Below are 19,444 nucleotides of genomic sequence, written 5' to 3' on the forward strand. Positions count from 1 at the left end.
TTGCCAAGTCCTTGGGACTTTAAGTGGAACCTCCACCTGGAAGAGGAACTGGAGGTTATGGAGCCTTCCTTTCTCAGGCCTCTCCAGTTGCACTAAGGGCTGCCTGGGCCCTGGTCTAGGTCACCACAAGCCCAGTGCTCACAACCGGTTGCTTCAGAAGCCTCTTTAGGAGGGTCTTCCCTGTTCGTCCTCCAGAGAAAGAACAGGGGAGAGCAATGGCTGCACCCAAGTCAGAGGCTTTAAAAGGTGTCCTCTATGTTGAGTAGCCACACAGAAGTGATGCACAGCCACACAGAAGAGAAGAGGCAGCTGTTAGCAGTGCATGGGAGAGGTAGTCATAGAGCACAAAGGTGTAGGGAATGGCCCTGCCATCACAGGGTTGAGGACAATACTTTCCTGTTTAATTGACTTGGCAATGAAGTTCTAGTTATAGCCAAAAAGAAGGTGATGCCTGGTAAGTGTTTCAGATGCTTTCTAGAAAAAACAAAACAAACAAAAACAAAAAACAAAAAAAACCACTAAATGCCAAAGTAGCTAGTTGAGACCTCACTACTCTCTATCGGCCAACTTATTGGAGAGACAGATGCTTCCTGCCACTTTCTATGTTGCTTGTAACTAACTAGTTGGCCATCTGGTCCACCTCTTAAAAAGTCACAGCACTTTCCTGTCCCTACTAGCACTAAAAGGTTCTGCAGTAGCCTGTTAAGGACCCCCATGTCTGACTACAGAGGAACCAAATGCCATATGGCAGTTAGGGAACCAAAAAAGGAGGACGACCTTGGTTTCAAATCCCACAGAGCTGCCACTTCTGATAGTAGCCCTCCATAGAAGGGAGGACACTTGGCTTTGCAAAATATCATGAGAGTTGTGTGGATTTTTCAGTATTCCTTTCTTTCAAAGAAGTTATCCCTTTGTGAGCTGGATTGCAGCTGGGAAGGCGGGGATAACTAACTTTGTCACATTATCACCCAGAGGTTCAGTGACTTGGACTAAGGCTCCTGACTCCCAACTGTGATGTTTCTCACTGGGCCCCATGCCTGTTAGTAGAGCAAAGTCAAGATACTCTCTCCACCTGATCTTAGTTGTCCATAAACCCACTTATGCTGCCTTTCCCTAACACACAGCTACACAAGGAACTATATCTATATGCCAGAGCACTGTAGAGTGCCATAGAAGGAGACACAGCAAACAGATGGAACCCTGGCTGGCTGTGTGTAGAGGAGGGTTCTGGCGAGATTCACCATTCTGGTTCTCCTTCTCCTTTGTCTCCTTGTGCCAAGACTCTGCTACTTGCAGAGGAGCTTGGTTTTGACCAGTCCTCCCCTATCCCTAGGGAAGGATCCATTCTCAGTGTTCCTGTTGTTCTGTGTCTCACAGACCAGCCTTGACCCCTCTTACACCCAACCCTGCTCTGATCAGCATGAATGTAACTCAGCCCTGGGTGAAGCTACCCCTAAATCAGAAAGAAACTTTAAACCTGCTGCTTCTACTTAGTACACAGGAAGGAAACCATAGGGAGAAAAGCCAGTAAGATGGTTAACATGGTGGCCATGCCACGGTTGCTGTAACCACAGGGTCTTGAAGCTAGGTCTCTGGAGTGGAGCATATTGGCTTCTGTTGAATGCTGTCCTACAAAATGAAACTTTCCCTGTAAGAAAAGCTCTGTGCCTCTCCTTCTGGGGACTTGAGGATTTGACATTTATCTTTACTGATACATTCTTCTGTGCTGAGGATATTGGTACTACCCTAATGTACCATCTGGGCTCTACACTCTGCCACCAGAATGAGAGGTTCAGTTGAACAGAGATCTCTGAACCCTAGGAGTGGGTCCAAACCTCAGAGGGAGCTCACTGTATAGCCCCCACCTGTGGAAGCGTTTTCTGTTGGAGAGCATCTTAATTTAGGGTTTAGTTATACTAATGCCTCTGTGACACTGCAGTTCTATGCATTGTTCCAGAGCCACCACTTCATGCCATGGGACATTCATCTGTGCTCTCCTTTCCAGGGACTGCATGAAAGGAGAGGAAACAGAGAATAAGAAGATTGGCTGCACTGTTAACCTGATGGTGAGAAGACATGGGCCCCTCCTCCTATCTGCCCAGCAGAATAGCTTCTGGCCTGCACTGTGACAGTCTTGGCCCTTCTACTGTGGCTGCAAGCCTAAAGACTTGAGTCAGGATATCAGCTCTGTCCCTAATATCTCAGAGACCTGCACCTCATCAGTCACATTTTCACTTGAGAAAAGAATGTTCTCCTTGGACAGAACTCTATCCTTGGCCTCTTAACAAGGTCCAGTCAACCATGAAATACCCTAATTCCCAGTCTGCCTTGGCACTCCTCCTCTTTCTCAATATTTGGATTCCCGCAGATCTGCCATTCGTTCCACCATACCTGGGGAGCAGTTGTGCCTTCTGGCTGATCCTTTCTCTTGCTGGTGCTGTCTGTGTCCATGGCCTGCCCTCCTCCTGTCCAGTACATCCAGGGCTTTGGCCAGCTGCCTGGAGCTCAGGTATGGCCTCCACAGGTGGAAACCTCTCTCATCTTTATGCGTATTTCCTTTTCTCTCTCACAGAACTTTTACAAATCTGAGATTAACAAAGAAGAGATGTATATCCGCTATATCCATAAGCTTTGTGACATGCATTTGCAGGCTGAAAACTACACAGGTGAGTAGAAGGGGGACCCAACCATGTCTCCCTGTGAGGAAAGACTGGACAGGTGTGCACAGCTAGCAGAGAAAGGCTCTGAACTGGTGCCTGCCAGATCTTAGCGGAGTGTTGGGGCCTATGTTGCCCCCTCACTTCATTCTTTCCTTCAAATCCTTTGTCACATATGGCAGAAAGAAAGCAGGCATAAATTCCACTTGTGCCTTCATGCCATGTCCTCTGCTGTCTGAGGCTGTTCTGCTCTCTCCTTGCCTCCTGTCCATCCCCTCTGAGGCCTCAAGGGTAACCTCCAAATTCTCATGCACTAGGTTCAGAGCATCCTGAGCTCACTGTCCCTCTCTAAGAGCAGAGCCTTCTTGACCTTGAAAACCTTCACAGCCAGAGCTACATGAGGCCATAACACTGAAATATCTGCCTAACTTCTGAACTTGCTAGCAGAACTGCTTTGCAGTCTAGGCTCTTCCCTGCAAAATGCACAGCAGCCCCACTTTGATTTTCCAATAGAAAGTATTGAGAGTGTTCATCTGGCTTTCTGACGGACCATATGTCCCCTTTCTACAATTTATTACTAAGGCCCTTTCTAATAGAACAAATTTAAAAGCATTTCAGCCTGCCTGTCACACTGTTTACTGAGTACCACTCAGTCAAGAGGGTATGTGCATGCATGTGTCTCCTGCCTGATCACCTGGTGCCATAGCTTCCCCAAAATAGCCACCTTCTTCACTGTGGTGACTAGCCACTACATCCTAGCTCTTGAGCCATAGGACTTGAATTTGTGTGACAAACCATGAAATTCAAGCTATTCTTATCCACAAACATTACTAGAATTAGATGGGTTTGTAGAAACACAGAACCCTCCTCCCTTATTTCTAGATGTAAGGGATTGTTTGGCATAGATGCCACCTTTTCTGACCACATAAGTTAACAAGAATTAAATCTGAAATGACTGGACTGAATCTGCCGTTCTGTCTACTTCCACCCATGATTGCAGCAAGCCTCTGAGAAGACAATAGACTTTGATAAATTCCATATAATATAGAGGCATTTACTAAATTCCTAGAGGTCTGGGCCATGACTGAGAGGTGGGGTCAGGGATTTGGACAGAGAGAGAGGGTGCTAAGCCTTGTCTCTGGCGGCCTCAGGAATAACATCTGAAAAGTATATGATCAGAAAAGAAAAAAATTTCACCTGGTTTCCTAAATTCCAAAGGGAGCCCTTGAGTGCCTCAGGAGCTTGTTCCCCAGAAATAAAAGACTTCCCATCTGGATCCAGTAAGGAGGCATGTGCATCCCTGGGCAGGAAGGTCCAGTGACCAGAGCACAGGCAGAGAGGCAAGGATGAGGAAGAGCCTGGGGAGTGGCTGCCGGCAGGTGTGTTTGGCTAAAACTGGAAGTGGGTCACGGAATAGTTAGAAATGAGATTCTTCACAGTTATTGGTAGTGGACTTGAGTAGGGCCTTGAAGGCCAGACAGAAGCTAGAGCTAATTACCTTGCCACTAGGAGATACCCACCAAAAATGACCAAATAGAACAGGAAAGAGCAGACTGTATAATGAGGACCCTGATCAGTGGCTGTAATTAAGTGTGACTCATGCCTTAGAATTTAGGGCCACAGTATTTAGTTGTTCTTGTTTTATATAACTTTCTTGAACAGTTCCACATGTAGGGTAAAGTATCACTGGGCCTCTGCCCTGAGTTCAGCATCAACTTTGAGCTCCTCCAGGAATGGAGCTTCTGGCTACAGGCCCATCACACACTTACCACCATTTACACGTCTCTCTGGTCCTTGTAGAAACAGTAGAGATGAAGGCCATGCTGAGGTCAGAAAATGTTGCTGTAGGCACTGGGGCTGGCTTAGGGAGGGCTGAGAGAAGACTTGATCAGTGCCCTCCTGCAAGAGCCAGTTCTGAGAAGGTTGGAAAGGAAGCTGTAATACATTGACTAAAAAGGAACCCAAGAATTGACTCTGACATGTCTGTGTCTCCCAAAGCAAGGTAACTTGTGCACAAATTCTCAGGTAGCTGGGTCATATTTCATCTGGAGCCCAGTATCGATAATTAGGCTATGAGAGGAAGTTGTCTACCAGGATCTTTGACTCCTTAATGCTATGGGCAAAGGTTATTGGCTGGCTGGGCAGCCCCTCTATGTAACCTTTGGTATCCAGTTTCCCTGACCTGGGCTGCACATGCCCTATCCTAGCAGAGTACTTGGGCTAGTCCCCTGGCACCAGACTCCCCCTGGACCCCTGAGGAGAAGTCTCTGGATCTCCATATTGCCTGTTCCCCACAGAGGCCGCATTCACTCTGCTCCTCTACTGTGAGCTGCTGCAGTGGGAAGAACGGCCACTTCGGGAATTCCTCCACTACCCATCCCAGACAGAGTGGCAGCGGAAAGAGGGACTGTGCCGCAAGATCATCCACTACTTCAACAAAGGCAAGGTAGGTGTCATTAGGCAAGCTGTTCAGCTCTTTGGGTTCTACAATAATGCATGCCATCGAGGCACGCTGCAGAGGGTGGTGTGGGGGCGATAAGTGGGTGGATGTCCATGTATGTGCATCAGCTTTGGAGGCAGCATGATTTTCTCTGGGGAAAAAATATATATAACAGTTTAATTCTGTGGTTTGGAAACCAATTCCAGATTGAGGGTATGAGACAGCCCCACAGAGCACCCTTGCACATCTATAAATGCCAGTGCTCCTATAGCAGGGGCTTCTGCCCCTCCCCTTACATTTATTAGATTACATAGAGAATTAATGTTGATTTTCTAATCTGCCATAGAACATATGAGCTATAAAAATGAACGGATTTTAACCTTAGTCAAAGGAGGCCTGTCCTGCCTCTTACTGGTACATGTACTTATCTTGGATTTCCCTTCATCACAGCACAGACTAGACTTCTCTCATTGGGATTCTTCCCATCAGGCTTGAATCTGTAGGATTGGCAGGCAGTGTCAGCATTGGTTTAGGCCTCCTTGGTGCTTCCCAGCCATCCTGCTCCTATCTCTCAGCGGGCTCCTTATGGGGCTCTCTGACCACCTACAGTTGGTTGTGGCCCATACACTGAAAAGGCTGGGGTTGTGTGACTTGTTGATGCTGTTTGCTCATTATTCAGCTTTGATCATTCCTTTAAAAACCTGAATTTGGGGTGCCTGGGTGGCTCAGTTGGTTAAGCATCTGACTTCGGTTCAGGTCATGATCTCACAGTTCATGGGTTCATGTCCCACATCAGGCTCTGTACTGACAGCTAGGAGCCTGGAGCCTGGTTTAGATTCTGTCTCCCTCTCTCTCTGCCCCTCCCCTGCTCGCACTCTGTCTCTCTCTGTCTCTCAAAAATGAATAAGCATTAAATAATTTTTTTAAAGGCTGAATTTAAGGGGCGCCTGGGTGGTTCAGTTGGTTAAGCGTCCAACTTCAGTTTAGGTCATGATCTCACAGTTCGTGAGTTCAAGCCCCACATTGGGCTCTGTGCTGACAGCTCAGAGCCTGGAGCTTGCTTCGGATTCTGTGTCTCCCTCTCTCTCTGCCCCTTCCCCTCTCATGCTCTGTGTCTCTCTCTCTCCTTCTCATAAATAAACATTTAAAAAATTATTTTATTTTATTTTATTTTATTTTACTTTTTAATTTTATTTTTTATTTTTTAAAATTTACATCCAAATTAGTTATCATATAGCGAAACAATGATTTCAGGAGTAGATTCCTTAATGCCCCTTACCCATTTAGGAAATTGGATTTTTTTAATGTATTTATTCATCATAAAAAAGAAAGATTTAAACATTAATGGCTTTTGCCCATAAATCAGAAAACATTCATTAGTTTCATATAACATAGGGAACATCTTTGTCAAAACCATTCACCCATGCAGGAACCTTTCCAGAATCTCAGGAGCTCTTGTATAACCTAGCCTGGAAAAGGGGCCCATGCTCAGCATTCGGGCAGCCACGTGTGACTGATCCATAGTGCTAGCCCAAAGCCTCCTCTTGCTGCTGGTCCAGGGCTGGACTTAAAGCCCCACACCGCTATACTTTCAAGCCTGCCTTTCTGGCACCCAGCCCACCTGGAACTGTCATCTACCCACATCCCCAGCAAGCCCTGCCAGCTCAGGAGTGGCATGATCATGGTGTGAGTGTGCATAAGTGCTTTTAGTGTATTAGTTCTCTTTTCTTTCCGTGGGCACAGAGTACACAGTGGAGAGTTGTCTTGTTCTGACAGAGCCTACCAGTGGGACATGGGAACATTAATCGTTCCCCTCTTCACTAAACACTACAGTAGTGTTTAGAAAAGCAGGTTTAAAGCTTAGTATGGATGAAAGAATTAAATGCAAAACCTGCTTGAGTATCATAGATGAACAGATTTGGGGGAAGGACTGGAAGGCTCCGTAGGCCACCTTCTTGAGGATTTCGCACTCATTCTAGTAACCCTGTATTTTCTGTGAATTTCTGGAGTAGCAAGTTCTGTGCTGAGTGCAGAGCCCTTTCATAAGCTCATCCTCAAAGAGATATTTATCACATTCATTCTCTTGAGTTAATATAGAAGGTCCAACTTCTGTGTTTCTGTGCCTCAGTACCCCCGTAGAACCAGTGGATAGGGCTAACCAGCTCTTTAATTGAAGTTAATTATTATTAACTTCAAGTTAACCAGCTCTTAATTGAAGTTGTTGTTGTTGTTATTATTATTATTATTATTATTATTATTATTATTATTACTATTGGCTCCAGAAAAGCAAAACCAGGCTGCTGCAGAAAAGTGTTCCTGTAGGGTTCTTGGTGTCCAGAGAAAAGCTGCCTTGACAGCAGGAGGAGGGCAAAAAAGAAGACTCTAGGGATGGGCAGGTAAAGGGGTTATAGCCCTCAGCATTCCCAGCACACCCTGCCTCACATGCCAGGCCCTCTACTTTTCTTCCACACTCTCCCAGCCTCTCTGTTATATGCTTTATACAGATAACCTGACTTCCTTTGGTCCTGTGTTTATTTCCTGAGCACCCAGAAGGATTGAGTCAGAAGTTCAACTCATGGTCATACTCTAACCCTGGGCCATTCTCTTCAGTGATGAGAGCCTGGAGCCTGCTCCAAGCTGGACTGAGTTCCAGTCCACAGAGGGTCAGCACTCCCAGGCCAGATAAGGAGAAAGGAAAGAAGTAAAGTTGAAAAGAAGGAAGGAGAGGCTCAAAAATGAGAGTTGGTCCTCCATCGCAGGGCAGAGGGAGCAGACAGGAAGGAAAGCTAGCAGAGGGCTCTGACACCTGCTTATCTGGCATACAGACCGTTAAGACTAGAGCAGCCTTCTCTGTGGGGCTGGGCTTGGGCTCTCCTGACTGAGAGTTGCTATTGCCCACACTCCTCTGAAGAAATGATAAATCTGTTGCTTCTAATATGTTGTGTGTAAACAGAAGTACAAAGACCACCAGTCTGAGTCCTGGGCCTTTGCCTTCCTTTTCACTTTGATTAGAATGAGCCCTAAGTGAGTGTAACTTTTGGATCATCCCTGTCAAAGAGGCCACAAGGATGTGTAAAAGCACCCATCTTGCCAGAGCTGGTAGAAATAATTGGATTTCAGACATTGATAAGAAGTTTTGGAGCTGGATTTGCCTCCTGCCAGAAGGCAGGAAACCAAGAGAAAAAATTTAATCAGGGATGCACTGTACCAGCAACACATTCCTCACCTGTGATCAGAGGCAGCTCTCAAAGCCCCCAGACCCACCAGAGTTCCAGCACAATCCCTTAAGGCTGACAGAATGTCTTAAAAATCTTGGTCCTGGCTCACTCTAAAGATAATTGAGGGTGGGTGGGAGGAGGGCTTGGAGCAGGAGGGCAAATTACACAAATCAGGCAGAGATGCCAGCAAGGCAGATGAACATTAATCCCAGTAGGGAAGAAGACCTGCTTTACTGGGAGCTACAGGCTGCTAACTGGCTGAGTGCCATTAGCCCTACGTGGGGCCCTTATCACCTAAATGAGCAGTTCCCCATGGGGCGCTCTTGGCAAGCTGGCCACAGGTCTGTGCACAGCTCAGCTGCTTAGCTGGCCCCCATGGAGCTGCCTACCAGGCAGACCCTATTGAGGATCCTTGGCTAAAACCTGCCCAAGTAGCACTTGGAGCCGGAAGGGGGGCTGACATGTGCCCCTCAAAAAGGGTATAATATGGGAGTATAAAAGGTTTCCTAGCTCACTGGGGCAGAGGCATTGTATTGGCTCAGGGAGCCAGGGTCTATTTAAAAATTCCCTTTGGTTTGTTTCAATATTTTTAATTGGCCCTGTGGTTTCAATCCATGTGACATTAATTCTTTCAAAGGATAGAAATAATCTCTTTTTGAGAAACACAGTCCCTGATGACATAGCGTTGTCCTTCTCCTTGATGCTATTTCAAATGGTATTTTTTAAAAATATAGTTCTTACTATTAAAGCATTCATGTTGAAATATGACTAGGTGAAATTATACGATGTCTGAGATTTGCTTCAAAAACTCTGGGGGGCAGTTAAGTGGTTGGGGTATGAATGATACAAGACTGGCAATGAGTTGCCAATGACAACTAGTCATTGTTGAGGCTGGGTGATGAGTACCTAGAGGTTCATTCTTCTCTTTTTCTATATGCTTAAAATGTCCTATAATAAAAATTTTTTAATTAGCATTTAGAAGTTGGCAAGAAGAGCCTGGCTGAAATATCAAGTAAACCAGTGATTCCCAGTCTAACAAAAGAAAGCACTCTATTAAAAAGCAGGGGAAATGGGCAGTACTGGCCCTTAGTGAAGGCCCCTTAAGCCCTCCACAGGCACCTGTTATATGGGCCTATAACTATAACAGGGGCCACACCACAGAGACAGCCTGGGACCTCACTAGGCAAGGATCATCTGAAACCTTCTTTGATATTTGAATATTTCTATAAAGGAAGTTGTCAGGCCTACTACTAAGTCCTTGGGTAGCCACTTTCTGCTTGTTTTTTTTAACTGTTTCTGAGCTTCAGTGATCTTAATTCAAAACTCATTGTTTCTGGAGTTCCTGGGTGGCACAGTCGGTTAAGCATCTGACTTTGGCTCGGGTCATGATTTCATGGTTTGTGGGTTCGGGCCCCACATCGGGCTCTGTGCAGACAGCTCAGAGCCTAGAGCCTGCTTCAGATTCTGTGTCTCCCTCTCTGTCCCTCCCTCACTCACACTCTGTCTCTCTCTTTCCCAATAATAAATAAACATTTAAGAAAAAATTTAAGTCATTGTTTCTGCCCAGGTGTCCATTGACAGATGAATGGATAAAGAAGAGGTGGTATATATATATATATATATATATATATATATATATATACACACACAATGGAATATTAGCCATAAAAAAAGTGAAATCTTGCCATTTGCGACAACATGGACATAGTTAGAGAGTATTATGCTAAGCAAAATAAGTCAGAGAAAGACAAATATCATATGATCTCACTCATATGTGGAATTTAGAAAACAAAACAAACAGGCAAAGGGAAAAAGACAAACCAAGAAACAAACTCTTAACTATAGAGAACAAACGGGTGGTACCAGAGGGGAGGTGGGTGGGGAGATGGATGAAATAGGTGATGGGGATTAAGGAGTGCACTTGCTGTGATGAGCACTGGGTGTTATATGGAAGCATGGAATCACTATATTGTACACCAGAATCTAATATTACATTGTATGTTAACTAACTGGAATTTAAATAAAAGCAAAAGTCATTGCTTCCTTCATTAACTTACTAAATAAATCTTTATTATCTGCTCATGCCTGGCACTGGTCTAGGCTCTGAGGATAAAGTAAATAAACAGGATCCCTGCCTTCATGTAGTTTATCATCTATTGAGATTAATACAACAAAAAAGTAAATACCTTTAACGATAACTTGGGAGTACTGAAACAGACAATGGCTGGGGAAGTTCCTGTCCTTGATGAGGTGGTCAGGAAATGGCCTTTTGGAGATAGAGACATTTGAGGAGAAACCTCAAAGCGACAACCTTGAGCTAGAAAGCCAGAGTACTGTGTGTTGTGCTCCACAGACTCATCTTGAGCAGATGTTCTTTGTGACAGATGAGTTGCAGGGGGCCTTTGGTTGTGCCCTCTAATGTATTTGATGAGTCTGGGCCATTCTGAGGATGTCTGAGGTGCTGAAGCCTTGTTCCTATTTCCAACACAGAGCTGGGAGTTTGGAATCCCACTGTGCAGGGAGCTGGCATGTCAATACGAGAGCCTCTACGATTATCAGAGCCTCAGCTGGATTCGGGTGAGCTTTGTCTCTTCCCCCAACCCAACCCTGACTGGAGGTACTAGCATTGTCCTGGCATCCGTTTCTGAGTGAGCATTCACTGCAGGTCTAGCCCTTGCTTTAGTGCTGTGGATGTACAGGAGAAGCAGAGGCCAAGATTCCTACCCTTGAGATATTTGCAGTCTGACTGGGGAACTAAAACACACACCTGACAAATGATTATATGATCCAGACCCCAAGGGCCACTGGTGCTGGGGGAAGGGAGAAGCAGCATATGCAGGATAAGGGGGAGTTCACAGAGGAGATGGCAGCTCACCTTCACAAAGAAGCTTCACCTAAAATGATTTTGCTCAGGGATGCTTCATATGAAAACTTTATAAGATCTTTCCCTGCTTTGGCTTGTGGTCACTTTCAAGCACCTTGTTCTTATTCCCTTCTTTGATGCAAAATATTCAAAAATTAAGTGAAATGTCCCATGGACTTTGAAGGTCTCCACCAGATTTTCCTGGCTGCTGGTGCTGGATTCTGAGCCATAACAGCTACAAACTTCAATAGCAAAGAGAAGCCAGCAGTGTCAGCTTACCCTCCTCTTGCACCCTCTGCAGCATGGCCAGCTGTGCCACGTTCCCTGATCCAGATGGATATTTGGATCTTTATAATAGATGTAGTTCTCTAGAAGTAGCTTCTTGACTGGTCTTTGGAGGCCACTGCTCCTCAGCAAGCTGGCTTGATTTAGTGTGTTACAACTATATTCCCAGTCAAAATTCAGTGAGTTTTTCTGAATGTGAAGCCAGGTCAGCCAATACTAAGAAACTTACTGATGTTGGTAAAAATCATAGATATTGGTTCAACTTTCAAAGTTTAAAATCTCCTAAATTGGAACCAGTACCAGTGATGCTGGCAACTGAGACTTTCTCACTGTGATTATTAGCATCTTTAGTCCGATGATAGATGAGCAAGAGCAATGCAGTTAGACTGATGGAAAATGGTGCTGAGAATAGCTGTTAGCCACCAATTAACTAACATGAGCTAGAAGTCATTTGGTGTAATGAGTATCAGTCAAAAACAGAAATCCCTGGGCAAAAAAAATTTCATATTAAACCTGTGCCCCCTGAAAGTTCAGGAAGCCTGGATCTGTATCAGGTTGGGCCCACCCACTGGGTAGGACATTATGAGCACTGGGCTGCTGTCCCCACCCTACCATCAGAGGATGATGGAAGAGGAGGGTTTCCTCTTCCATTATGAGGCAACCTGGGGAGATGCTGACCATGGCTAGGGGCTCACTTCTCACACAGTCTTTCCAAAAGACAGTGTCTACTTGGACCTGGGAGAACTTGCTTTGCACACCAGTAGCAGTCAGGCCAACCTAAAGGCAGCTGCCTTTCTTGTTCACAGAAAATGGAGGCCAGCTACTATGACAACATCATGGAGCAGCAACGCCTGGAGCCTGAGTTCTTTCGAGTCGGCTTCTATGGCAGGAAGTTTCCTTTCTTCCTTCGGGTGAGTCCATTCAGGTAGTCACAAGAACTTATATTTTACACAGTAATTCATTTATAACCTGTTTTTTATCTTTTCCCCTGTTCTACTGAATACTACTTTTTGAAGGACTAACTAGTCAACAAAAAGCTTTTGGCTTTACTTGATTGGACTGGCTCCCAACTTTAGATTTTGTTTTACTCTGCTGTACTATTTTGTAGCTACCTGGAATATACAAGGGTGACTTTCTTACCAAATCAACCAAATTCCTGCAGGAAATGACCAGGGTCTGAGAATGACCCATAGGTATGTCTAGAAGCCTTCCAATTTATAGTTCCAATGCCTGTAATCCTCCATTGTGACTATTTTTAGCCAAATAGACACCAGTACAACCCTGACCTAAACAGGATGCTGGCCTGTTGGGCTTTGTCATTTAAGATGATGGCTCTACACCAGGCTGCACTGTATGCTCTGTAGCCAGGATTGAGAACCTGTTGATTTCAGAGAAGCTTGTGAGCTGTCAAATGGGATCTGGCTATGGAAAGCCTTTTATTGGCAGCCAGTTCTCTATCCCCAGATAGTGAAAGCCATTTCTCCCACCTGGAAGGCTGAGGTGGGATACCAACAGAGAAGGAATGACTGACTATAGACATACTGACACCAGCTGAACAGTTGTGATTCTCTTCTTTATTCCACATAAGCCAGAGGCTCTAGGAAAAGTCAGTCTGGGCTTGTAGGCTGCAGCCCATAGGGATTCATCATTCTCAGGGGACCTAAAAGAAGCTGTGCTGATGAAGGGGCCTTGGGCTGAAGTTGGGACCTAACACTAGCTCTGACTGTCCCCAGTCCCAATATCTTACTAATGTCCCATGTTTACAAGTCTCAACCAGCAGCTGGGAAAGTTCATAGAATCCCTTTGATATGTTTGGGATCCTGTCTAATTGGAAAAATTCCTTTCATCAGTGAGCAATGATGAGCTTGGTATCACATCACAGGTCAGTTGGGCTTAGTGGCTCCTTTAAAAAAAAAAAAGCCAGGGGCGCCTGGGTGGCTTGGTCGGTTAAGTGTCCGACTTCGGCTCAGGTCATGATCTCACTGTCCGTGAGTTCGAGCCCCGCGTTGGGCTCTGTGCTGACCGCTCAGAGCCTGCAGCCTGTTTCAGATTCTGTGTCTCCCTCTCTCTCTGCCCCTTCCCTGTTCATGCTCTGTCTCAAAAATAAATAAACGTTAAAAAAATTTTTTTTAATAAAAAAATTTTAAAAAAAGCCAGTCTGCTAGCAAGAGTCCAGGCTAACCACATTTTAGGTGGTAAGGCAGATCAACTTTCACATTTCCTAGGCAGTAATCATTCTAGGTGAAAAAGAAAATTGACTTCTGCAGAACTAGTAACACTGACAGGGCTAGCAAGTACACTGCACCTAATTGTGACCTGCAGGAAGGCTCCAATTCCAGTCCACAGGAATGTTTCTAGCAGCAGAATATGAATGAGGAGAGGGTCTCCTCAGGAGGACCAGACTTGACTTGTTCACTCTCTAGGGACCTTCCACTTCAGGCATCTCAGAAGTGGCATATTTGCTGCCCCCACCAGCAGAGATTATACAAAAGCAATGGAAGTAGAGGTCAGCAGAAGAGAAAGAAGGAATTACACAAGAATAAGAAACCAAAAGCATCTCTATAAAGTCCTTAGACAAACTAATGATTCTGGCCTTGTAACTTCTTTCTCATTTTGTCTTTGCAAAGTACGCTTTATTACTATTTTATTCTCCTTGTTTAGTCCCACAATTTGTATATCATAAACCAGATTGTACTCTAAAACATCATTATTTTGGATACTACAAAATCAGGCCCTTGGTATCCTCATTTCTTTCCCCTTCAAACAGGAGTTCGCCATCGTGGTTTGCCCTGGCTTACACCACTCATGCTTATGTCACAGGGTATATCAGTGTCTCAGGGTACTCAGAGCTTTCTGACAAGTAAGACCTGGCATAGAACCTGCATCTGAGCCATCCAAATAATGCTTGCAGGCGACAGTCTGAATGTTCAAATGTGGTTTCAGCAGTGCCAGTAAGGGAGGAAGAATAACAATCGGTGTTAGGAAATGTCACCCATCAGTCCATCTCTGTCTCCACACAAGGGGCATTCCCTAGGAGCTGTGTTTCCTGCATGCAGATCCGCCTGGCCTAGCCACATGCTGCCTTCCCTTCCCTCCACTGCTCAGTTCATCTCTGGCAAATGTAGTAAGTCCCAGTAGAGATAGCTGTTTGCCTGGTAAATGGCAAGGACAAAGTACAAAGCAGCAGCAGCCGGATCTGTCTCATGTGAGGATGCTGGGCATCCTCAACTTGAAACTGACAACCAGCATCAAGGTCAACGCTATGTGCCTTCCTCCTGCTGGGCCTTCCCCAGAAGGCTAGGCTACTCCCTCACCTTCCTTGAATACATAGGCCATCTATTACTTTAGCTCTGTCAGCTTGGTTTCCCTGGACCATCTGCCTCTCTTGCTTTGCAAATGTGATTATCTACTAATCTGCACAGGGACAGGAAAACATCCAGCCTTCCCTTCTTGGGGGAATTTCTGTTTCTCTTTATTTGACCCAGGAACAGATACTGGTGAGGGTTGTACATTTCTGAGTTGATATGAAAAGACCAGTTATTTACAATTATCTTCTTTGTCAGTTCTGCTTATCAAGCAAGGGACTTAGAAATGTCTCTTGTCCTTTAACTATTGGTCTGTTCACTGGAGAGGCCAGCCTGCTCCTCCTGACCGTGACTTCCCTTCTGGTATTGTTTTTCCATTCTGATTCATCCAGACATGTGGCCCAGCCTTAGCTGAGTTCTCCCATAGTAAGAGGAGAGGTGAAAAGGGGGCAGAAATTCTGTTCCAAAAGGTGTGAAGTCCTCCAGGACCTGGCCTATAATCATCCCTGTACCAGTAACCATATGGCTGGCCCTGGGGAACTTCTCTCTCTTCCTCTGAAGACATGCCAGGAAGGGCTGCCAGTGCCTGATGCAACTTTGTCAAAGTGGATCTAGTGAGGTAGTTGGGCAGGCAGACATATATCACCAGAGGGCTGGAGAAGTGTTCCATTCACTCGTGACCAGCTGTGAGGTAAGCATAGCAGGGTTGAGGGGGCCCTGTTATTACTGCAGCCCACTAGAAGAAAAACTGAGACCTAACCCAAACCAAATATGGTATTAACAGGGTTTTAAGAAATGTGTAGTTAGGATGATGTCTATTTGTTCTGCTGACATAATTGCAAAGGAATTTACTGCCCATGTAGTAAATAATTACTGAATACCTACTAGACACTGAATAATGTTTGGACTGTTTGTTCCCACTAACCAAAGTGGCCCTTCAAAAGCATGCACTTGGTCACCCCCCTGTTAAGATTTATGTGGTGGCACCCCTGGAAATCATTCCTTGCAGGCATCTTCCTCACCCTCCCACCTCTCCACACACAACCTTTTCCTGTACAGGCTGTTGCTGCCCTTGTTGTCACTGTGCCCACATAGAGTACCCTTCCCCGCTCCTCCCTCAGAGCTGCCCAGGTGGGCCTTTCAGGACTCTTCTCAGGCATGGCCTTTTCTAAAATCCCACCCTTCACCTCTCACCCCTTCCTGGGTAGGGCGCCCTCCCTCCTTTGCTTCCTGCAACTTGTGCCCTGCCTCCCGGCTGCCACATCACAGTGCAAGTCTCCCTTTTTCTGTCCCTCTCCCTTCTGGATCATCATTTCCCTTTGGGCAGAGTCTGAGTACTATGCCCCATGCCTGTCACAGGGGCTCCTAGAACATGCTTGTGACGCAAGTAGCTATTGACACCCATGTGGAGGTGGGGGCTGTGGGCAAGGCATAGAGCATGCTCTCTTGTTTGTGGCAGAACAAAGAATACGTGTGCCGGGGCCATGACTACGAGAGGCTGGAGGCCTTCCAGCAGAGGATGCTCAGCGAGTTCCCACAGGCGGTCGCCATGCAGCACCCCAACCACCCTGATGATGCCATCCTGCAGTGTGATGCCCAGTGTATCTTTCTATGCTTGGCGAGGGAAGGCGGGCTGGGGTCCTGGGAGGTGAGGCCCACCCAGTCAGCTGCCCCTATGCTATGTTGTTGGTCCTACAGGCTAAGTTACCCATAAGTCCTGAACAGAATATGTCCTCATCACTGAACCCACACTTAGCAGGACCCTCATGCAGCCTTGTACAGAAGAAGCATGGCATGCCCTTAGCTGTGGGTGCCTGAAGCAGGGCTTCTGCAGGACCTTCATCCCTCAGGCTGGGCTGCTACCATCACCTAAGTCCCTACCTGGCCCTGTGAAGGACCTGCCTAGGCATCCAGAAGCAGGCACTGTACAGGGTAATTGGGGATCCCACCAGAACTCTTGCCACAGGGATAACTACCATTTCTATCCCCTGCTCCACTCCTGTGTGCATCTGTTATTATCCCTAGTCTTTGTCAGGAGGACTGAGGTGCAGCCCTGGGAGTGGGTATGGAGGGTATGGGGAAGGAGATGGAGAGTGCCTGTGTTTTTAGTGGTACTTGGAAGTGTGGATACAAATACTGGCCTCCCCCTCATCCCCCTCACACAGCTTCCTTGGAGACCTCATGACAGTCACCATGACTGTAAGCTTGTTCCAGGGAGGGAGAACAGGTGGACTCCCATGTTATCTCTCTACAAAGACCCCAAATAGTATTCTTATTAAAAGATTGTTCTGCAGTAAATACAGTTTACCTACATTGGGCAGGCTTAGGCCTTTGCAACTTTCTTGCTCCTGTGGTGTGGCCACCTGCGTTCTTCTGACCCCTTTCCCTTCTTTCTTGGCTGTTGACATCTCACCTTGGCTGAGTGCTCAGAAGGCTCAATGCTAGAGCGGGAAGAGGGTGCAGATAGGGAAATCTGGTCTAACTGTGCCTGAGTCTGCGCAAGGGTCCTGCTCCTTGCTGCTGCCAGGAGGGAACAGGGGCTATGGGGCTCTTTTCTCCTTTGGGTGATGACAGGGGTCAGTATTCAGATCCATCCCTTGGGCAAGTCTGGGTTTCCCCTTCACTTCCTGCCCAGACTTGCAGATCTATGCGGTGACGCCCATTCCAGATTATGTGGATGTCCTGCAAATGGATAGGGTCCCAGATCGCGTCAAGAGCTTCTACCGTGTCAACAATGTGAGGAAGTTCCGGTACGACAGGCCTTTTCACAAAGGCCCCAAGGACAAGGAGAATGAATTCAAGGTGAACAACAGTGGGAAAGTAGGGGCAGTGGGGCCAGGGGCAAGCCCCACTTTCTCAGGATCTTGTCCCTGTCTCATCCCTCAAGCAGGCAGGTGTGGAAGAAATTGCTTAATGGCCTGTCCCTGTCTGTGCCATCCTTACAGAGCCTGTGGATCGAGCGTACCACACTGACCCTCACCCACAGCTTGCCTGGCATCTCTCGGTGGTTCGAAGTGGAGAGGAGGGAACTGGTGAGACACGTTTTGGATGGAGCTGATCTTCACAGCTGCTCCCTCAGCCCTGGCTCTGGGGACCTTTCTCTAAGGACCAAAGACAGAAAGAGAGCTTTGGCCACCTGCCTGGCCTAGATTGCCACAGGCCAATCCTGTGTCAGAAGCTTTGTACATCTTCTCCCTTTTAATCCTGACAACACCAGGGGAGCAGATATTTTTAATCTCCCAATTTACAAATGTGGAAACTATTCTCTGAGGTTCGGGAAGTCAGAGCTCTCTGACTTCAAAACTGATGTTCTTCACTCTTTACTATACTTCTAAGTGCCTAAAAATCAGAAGAGAACATTTGAAAGGGGTCAGGGAGTCTTAAGTCCACAGGAACAAGGGTGAGAATCAGCATCACTGGCCTTAGATCCCTGTTCTCAGGATCATTATGAAGAAGGGGTTGTTATCATGCCTGGGACAACATTGTGTGCCCTGTGCCCTGTGCCCTCAGGTGGAGGTGAGCCCTCTGGAGAATGCCATCCAAGTGGTTGAGAACAAGAACCAGGAACTACGGGCCCTGATTAGCCAGTATCAACACAGACAGGCACATGGCAACATCAATCTGCTCAGCATGTGCCTGAATGGCGTCATTGATGCCGCTGTCAATGGAGGTGTCGCAAGATACCAAGAGGTGAGCTGGGCCCTGGACCAAACCCACAACAGGCAGCCTTGCTGAGAAGGTGGTTCTCAGGCTCCTCTCCTTGAGACCCCAGCCTTCTAGGGCAGCCTTCCCAGCTAGCCCTCCCTTAGCTGTGCCTCAGCCGACTGGAGGATGGTCCCGGGCATGAGGCTCACTACCACTCCTCGTTTCTGTGGCATGGCTCTCCTATGGGACCGTCTCTTCTTTTTTATTCTCTGAACTCTGACAGATGAGTAATCCATCTGATTAGGGAAGGATGTTAAATGGCCTCCAAGAGGAGCCCTGGAGCCCAGCCCTTTACAAGAAGCAAGTTGTGGGTATCTAAGAGACTGAGCCCTACACCCTGGCCACCAGCCCTACCTGCCCTACCCAGACCATCAAAGCTCTGTGAGGGACTGGGACCAGTACCCAGGCTTAGATTATTTGACCACCTTCAGTCCTTCTTAGATGCAAAAAAACATACCTCTGATTGCAGGAGGTCCAAGCAGGCCAGGCTGGAGATGGTGTGTATACCTGTGAGGAGTCAGGACCTTCCTTTCAAATGGTACCTTAGACTTACACTTCCTGGGTCCCCTCTAAGGGGTAGTCCTGGGAAGTCTTCCTGATTGAGCCTTTCCTTTCTCAGGCCTTCTTTGACAAAGATTATATTGCCAAGCACCCAGGAGATGCAGAGAAGATCACCCAGCTCAAGGAGCTCATGCAGGAGCAGGTATGACTTACAGGGCTTAGAGGCCAGTGGCCACGAGGGAAAAGCTATGCACCACAGGATGGCTGCAGTTGTCAAGGTCCACTCCCTGACTTGCAGAGTGGCCTTATCTGTCACCCTAATAGGTCCATGTCCTTGGAGTTGGGCTCGCAGTTCATGAGAAGTTTGTGCACCCAGAGATGCGCCCTCTGCATAAGAAGCTAATTGATCAGTTCCAGATGATGCGGGCCAGCCTCTACCATGTAAGCTGATCCCTGTCATGCCCCTGCTG

General features: G+C 46.7%; 1 protein-coding gene across 1 annotated transcript in view; it reads left to right on the plus strand.

The window, feature by feature from the left end:
* The window catches only part of DOCK3 (dedicator of cytokinesis 3), a 419,595-nt gene that overhangs the window by 384,693 nt on the left and 15,458 nt on the right, over window positions 1-19,444 (plus strand). The window contains exons 35-45 of the mRNA XM_040445563.1: window positions 2,006-2,066; window positions 2,573-2,666; window positions 4,955-5,103; window positions 10,806-10,892; window positions 12,270-12,374; window positions 16,228-16,369; window positions 17,404-17,570; window positions 17,714-17,800; window positions 18,279-18,458; window positions 19,093-19,176; window positions 19,299-19,415. Of these exons, the coding sequence (XP_040301497.1) occupies window positions 2,006-2,066; window positions 2,573-2,666; window positions 4,955-5,103; window positions 10,806-10,892; window positions 12,270-12,374; window positions 16,228-16,369; window positions 17,404-17,570; window positions 17,714-17,800; window positions 18,279-18,458; window positions 19,093-19,176; window positions 19,299-19,415 (1,273 nt within the window). The remainder of the gene's footprint in view (window positions 1-2,005; window positions 2,067-2,572; window positions 2,667-4,954; window positions 5,104-10,805; window positions 10,893-12,269; window positions 12,375-16,227; window positions 16,370-17,403; window positions 17,571-17,713; window positions 17,801-18,278; window positions 18,459-19,092; window positions 19,177-19,298; window positions 19,416-19,444) is intronic.

This window comes from Herpailurus yagouaroundi, unplaced genomic scaffold (genome assembly GCF_014898765.1).
Source record: "Herpailurus yagouaroundi ecotype Mexico unplaced genomic scaffold, PumYag 193, whole genome shotgun sequence".
NCBI classification, from domain to species: Eukaryota; Metazoa; Chordata; class Mammalia; order Carnivora; family Felidae; genus Herpailurus; species Herpailurus yagouaroundi.